Raw genomic sequence first — 6,000 nt, 5'->3', positions numbered from 1 at the left:
GGCAGAGGCCCTCCCGGCGCTTAGCTCTTCCGATCGTGGGCCCGCTCAGCGGGGGCCCCTCCGCCGGCGCCCCGGGGCCGCAAAGGGGGCCGCGGCGGGTGAGCGGCGGGCCCGCAGCCCCGCGGCGCTCTCCTGCCCCTTCCCGGCGCGAGGAGCGGGGCGTCTGCACGGGCTCGCACGGCCTCCGGGGCTCGCGGTCTCGAACTGCAGCGCAAGGAAAGGGGGCGACGCGGAGGAGGCAGCCGAATTTCGGCGGGGCTGCCTCCCCCGTCGTCCCTCCCGGCACAGCCTGTCGTTTTAAACGATTAAGGCAAGGAGAGGAATGCAAGCCTTTCCTTGTTAAGGAAATGGTGTAATCCACGTACAGTCTCCGCAGACTAGTTAGCAGCGGGATATAAGTTGAATGAATAAAAAAGTGTTCTAAGATGGGTTTTATTCGAATTTTGTCCTCCAGTGGTATACTTTTACTTCATTGTACTGCCATCCTGGGACTTTTTAGTGAAGGATATTATAGAAAAGCTTTAAACAAATAAATAAACTCCCAGCAATCTTGGCATTTTAATGTCCAGACAGGCATGAAGTCACACACATGTTCAAGTATTACGTTACGTGTTATTCAATGGTATATTTTTAATACCCAACTAGTAATGATAAAACAAGCTTAAGCAGAATGTCATATGACAGCATAAAAGGGACATTATATGTTGATATTTTTTGCATTCTTTCTCCCCCAGAAACCTTTTCAGATATAAATGAAGCAGCATTTCATTATGTCAGTTACTAAACAATAACTATTCCTCGTATGATAACCATGGGAACAATGGCAATAGAAATAGTAATATTGTGCAGCTAATGCGTGTTCAATAAATAGCATGACTAACAGATAAATGATACTTATTAAAATACCTAAGCAGGTAAAAATCCTTAAGTGAGTGCTCTAGTTCATAGTACTAAAGAAGAATGACTGGCAGGCCATGACCGCGAGCCGCATGAAAATACGCAGCTGGGTCGTAGTACTGCCCTTTCGCCGCCAGGGGGCGCGGCCTCTATGACGTATTTGCGCGTGCGCCAGTCTCTCTGAGGCGGCCGCAACAAGAGGTCGACGCGGGAGGCTGGCCTGCGCATGCGTGTCGCGAATAGCCCGAAGGCGGGAGCGGAGCCGCCGAGAGCGCGTGGTTCAGCCGCCGCAGCTCTGCCCCCTCTTGGCTTGCGCGAGGTAACCCGCCGTCGTGCGCCTGCGCGGCGGGCCTCGCCCCTCCGCCCGGTACGCATGCTCCGCAGCCGCGCGCGCGGCTTCTCAGCGACCGGGCAGAGCGGCGTTTGCCCATTCTGGCGCGGGGCATTGTGGGAGTGATTAAGGAGCAAAATGGCGGACCTGGCGAACGAAGGTAGGCGGCCGGCTGAGGCGGGGGTCGCGGCGGCGGGGGAGGCCGGGGCCGCGGCCTGGGGGGCGCGGCCTGGGGGGCGCGATCGCCGCGGAACCCCGGCCAGGCTGCGCGCCGGCCCTCGCCGCCACGCCGAGCCGGGGCTGCGGCCAGGCCGGACAAAGGGAGCGGCCCCCGGGTGGCTGCGGCGGGGGTGCCTCTGAGCATGGGCAGAGAGCGCGCCCGCTGGCGCAGAGCGAGAGTGCCCCTGAGCATGGGCCGGCGGCGGGAAAACCGGTGCAGGCTGGGTGTCCCCGGACGTAGCTGGACAGCGTGACGGGGAGCAAGTACCCCCAGGCGGGGTCTGCCTCCGGCGCACCTCGCCCTCTTACGGCATTTTTTATCATGGGCGTTAATTTTGCTCAGGTTGCCATGGAGTCATACGCAGAGAAGGGTTTCTCTGGCCGTGGGCAGACGGCCGGGAGAGAACTGTCTGACAGGCGGTTGCCGCCTCCCTCGCCCTCCGTGTGTCGAGCGGGACGCCGGAGCGATGCCTGGCTTCATGAGAAGCGAGCCGTGCCAGTCAGTCGGGTTTTCCGGTCCGGGCGCCTCTCCCCTCTTTCGTTCTGCTTTTATTTTTATTTTTTTGTATATGTTGTTCGCACTATTTTTTGTTCCAGGCTTTTGTGGAACATACAAAAGAGGAGGGTTCTTCTGAACATGAGCAGGGGGTGCAGGGAACGCAGCAAGTGGCAGGCAGGTTTATCTCTCTTACCTCCTCAGGATGACGGGGCTTCTGAGCATGGCGGGGGGGGGGGGCAGCCGGAGGTGATCAGGCCCATCTAAAGCAGGATTCTAGGCTGCTGCTTCCCTTGATTGATTGACCCTGGGTTTTCTTAAGACGTGCCATACAATTGGTTTGGACTTCAGCTCCCATGAGCCGCTGCCAGCAGAACCCATGGCCAGGCATGATGAAAGGTTGTGGTTGTAGTCCAAAATGCCTGCAGGGAGCACTGCTATGACGGAGGGGTGCTTTACCTAGTCCCATGCAGTCCATCTCGCTCTTCACACCAGCAGAAATGGGTAAAGAGTGCCACTAAGCGTGGTTAGAGTGGGAGCAACACTAGCAGGTAGCGGTTTGGGCACTGATTATTCTCCTTCATGTCCAGATTGTTGCCTTGTTTGTTAGCTGCACTGGAATAGGGTTCAGCAGGAGAATCGCGGTTGTGTAGGCAGAGGACATGGTTACGGGAAGGGGGTAAGCTGTGCCACCAGGACAGGCACAGTTTGCCTGCCCCAAATAAGGAATGAGTAAACAGTGTTTCCAGCCAGTGTTTCTCTTCCTTGGCTAATTTCCCAGGTGCATGCGCAGAGTAACAAGTTGGGATGTCCTCTGTGCACCATGGCCAAGCCTGGAACATGGGGCTAATTTCCTCTGAGGCTGTGCCAAGCTCTTGGTGATCCTCTCACATCGGGGACAAAGAACGTTTTCAGATACCCCTTCTGTTTTTCCCAGGGAAGTCCTATACAGCACTGAGAGAAGCAGCTGGAGGCAGGGAGCCCCCTTTGCCACAGACGCACGACGGAAGGGTGAATTGGGTTTGTTTTAGCCTGTGACATAACAAAAGAGGAGTGTCATGGTGGGGGGGCTATGTTCTGTGTTCTGAAGCCCTGCAGGTGTGGGGTGTGCCAAACTTTCGTCACAGACTCACTGGGTATGGAAGAGACAGAAAAGTATTTCAGTTTTACTGACAATACAGGATTAAAACTGGATGTGGATTTTTGGGGTGTGAAAAGACGGACCTCTCCCAGGACTAGTTTAAGGCCAGGAAGGTTGCCTTGAGATAGACCATCCACCCAGAAGCAGTCTTGGGGAGTCCCAGCTGGTCCTGGAAAGGATTCATTACACACTGAAGGCCAGAGCAGCACTATTGCAAGAGTTCCTGTCTGCCTTTTATTCCCCCCTCCCCACCAGCCTCCTGCATATTGCAAGCATAAGAGCCCTGCTTCTGAGGGAGACTGCTGAGAAGTCCTTGCTTTGTTTAAAAAAAAGAAACCCCAAACCAACCCATAGCTCCTTAAGAGGCAGCAGTCCCCGTGATTTGCTCCTCATGCCTCCGTTTGGGATCAGGTGCCGTGGCTGACTCCCCACTTACACCCCACAAACAGCCGGTCATGTGATGGTTGTAATTATGACCAAGGAATCATCCCTGCAAAAATGACGAATGAGAGCTGCTGATTAACCTTTTTACCCGCTCAATGGAGAAGATTTTCTAGGGTTAATCCTCTGACCCAGTTTGACCAGGCTCTTTAGATTGTCATTGCCAGGAGCATGGGACCTTGGCTTCATGGCTTGGTCAGATTGCTCTAGCGAGGTCAGTAGGAGAGAACAGTTAATAAAACACGCTTCGTGGAAAAGTCCCCTGTTGAGACAGGAGTGCCTCAAAATACGCCTCCTGGTTGAAATTTGGAGAGTTAGAGAGAGGATCTTCTAAGCCCAGTCAAGGCACAGCAGCAACCCGGGCCGGGGCAGGTTGCAAGCCCTCTGAGCCATGTGCCCCAAAGGCACAAGCCCTGCTCCTGCAACCTGGTGCCCTCCTATATCACCCATCCATCTCTGAGGCCATCGCCAGAGGGTTCCCTCCTTTAAAACCCATGCTGTGCCACCATGCTTTAACCATGCCCCATCCTGGTGGACATTAGAAAGATAATGTGCCGTTTCCCCCAATGGCATTTATCATCCTTGCTCCCGAGGAAGGAACCATGGTGCAGGCAGGATCCAGTGGTGAAATGGTGCACAGTGGTGTCCAAAGCAAGAAAGTGGTGGTGCTTCTCTGTCTCCTCTCCATGGGGAGAGTGTTCTGTTCTGTGGTCAGGGCAGCACAACGGAAGGGTGCGGTCTCTTGTCAGCGGAGTCTCCTGGAAACTTGGAGAAATGTTTCACCTGAGGTACTGAAGCACTGGTAGGCTGACGGGGAATTCCCATTGTTTTGGCACCTCAGGTGCACTGTTGTAACCAGAACAAAAGTGCTGTGAGAATTTACTCCGCTTGTGAAGCTGTGCATTTGTTCAGATCTGTTTTAAAGTCCTCTGAAGGAGCATCTGTTTAGATAACTTCAGAAGGCAGCCAGTTCTGGCCCGCTGAAAAGAACTTCTGAACAGGAACAGGCACATGGTCTTCGCAGAAGCAGATCCTGCTTGATTCTGTTCAGCTAGCATAGCAAACCGTCCCAAGGAATTGCGTGGCGCACCTGGCTGATGCGTGCAACAGCGGAGGAGCGAGATTTCTCCCGAGGCATTTTAAATGCTTGTGCGGGTGTCAGGTGCTGGCATTGTCAATGCATGGCTGGGTATAGGAGGCTATATCCTGTACCAAAGAAGTTAAGGCACCCTTATTGTAAATGAGGTCCCGTCGCTGGATTGAATTAGGCCTGAAGGCTGCAGTCTGGTGCACGCTTGGAAGGAAACGGGAGCAGACGTGTTCGTTAGTTCCAGTGAGTTACGTGGTGCTTCGTAGGGCTCAGGTCTTACAAGGCAATGTATAGCAAATGAAAGACCTGGCAGTAGCCCGGGAGGGTAAGCATGAGACAAACAACTAAGACGTGCAAGGACATACCCACTCTAGAGCACATCCTTTTCTGTAGGGAGGGGTGGACAAGGCTGCATGTGACCCCCACGGAAGATTTTGTGGCCTTTCTGCCTCCTCCACTCTGTCTGCAGTTTTGCCTGGAAGCAGAGCAAGTTCCTAGAAATCTCCCAGGACCGTTATTTTGGCTGTCGACTAGGTGGCCCCCTGCTCCCTTCCTTCCTTCGGAGGTGGCAGTTAAGTAGAGGGGAGAGCAGCCCCTAGTGAGATCTGCAGAGAGAGATGTGGCCCCCAAGGAGTTGCCTGCCCCCGTCTTAAGGGGAAGCAGCAGTTTGTAAGGCCTTTTGTACTGGTTAACTGGACGAGAGCTCCCTGACTGAGACCACCCGCAGGAGGGCCCTTCACGTCCCTAAGTGTTCCTGCTCTGGGAACATTTTTCTATCCGCCGCGGAAGATTTTGTGGGAAAGAAAGGAAAAGGTGCGCGCTAGCTTGGAAGCACTCGTTTTCAGATGAGTGGAAAGGGAAACCAGCACGGGCCACGTGCGCCTGGATGTTTTGTAACTCGAGTTTCCTTTGCTCTTTCCAGAAAAGCCGGCCATCGCTCCTCCTGTCTTTGTGTTTCAGAAGGATAAAGCACAGAAGGTAAGGAAGGCCCTCTGTGAGGGCTCCGCACAGCTAGCTGTGAGTGGCGAAGGACAGGTGGTGCTGGCTTGGAAGCCGAGGCCAAGGGGCATGGGGTGGGCTGCCCCCACGGGCCGGGCAGCGAGTGAGTCGCCCAGCTTCCTCCCTCCCGCAAGTGGCTCACACCTCGATTCCGCATCTGGGCAGCCCCCGTGCGCCGACGAGGGGCCTGAAAGGGTTCTGGAGCGCGCCCCCTGGCAGGCCTCCCCTCGTGAGCGTCTCATGTGCCCCCTGCCTTGCGCCCATGGCTGCTGCTGCACTTCAACAGGGAAACGTGGTGCTGGTTGGGCAGGGGGCCCCCTCTGCTGAAGAGCCTCCCAGGAAGCCTCGGCCGAACTCTCCAGGCCTGAAAAATGGCCAGGACGGAC

At 55.1% G+C, this 6,000-nt stretch overlaps 1 protein-coding gene across 3 annotated transcripts in view; it reads left to right on the top strand.

Moving 5' to 3' along the window:
- The first annotated feature begins 1,354 nt into the window (after positions 1-1,354).
- RANBP3 (RAN binding protein 3) overlaps positions 1,355-6,000 on the top strand; it is a 36,301-nt gene continuing 31,655 nt past the window's right edge. For 2 of the 3 annotated variants that reach the window (XM_044433484.1, XM_044433485.1), the window contains exons 1-2: positions 1,355-1,388; positions 5,538-5,593. In XM_044433484.1, coding sequence (XP_044289419.1) covers positions 1,367-1,388; positions 5,538-5,593 — 78 coding nt within the window. In that variant the 5' untranslated portion in view covers positions 1,355-1,366. Of the gene's footprint in view, positions 1,389-5,537; positions 5,594-6,000 lie in introns of those variants that run through there. The other variant, XM_044433486.1, reaches the window with a different exon arrangement.

Source organism: Varanus komodoensis, unplaced genomic scaffold, assembly GCF_004798865.1.
Source record: "Varanus komodoensis strain SLA01 unplaced genomic scaffold, ASM479886v1 scaffold26, whole genome shotgun sequence".
Lineage (NCBI taxonomy): Eukaryota > Metazoa > Chordata > Lepidosauria > Squamata > Varanidae > Varanus > Varanus komodoensis.
This window is presented reverse-complemented; position numbering and strand designations above follow the sequence as displayed.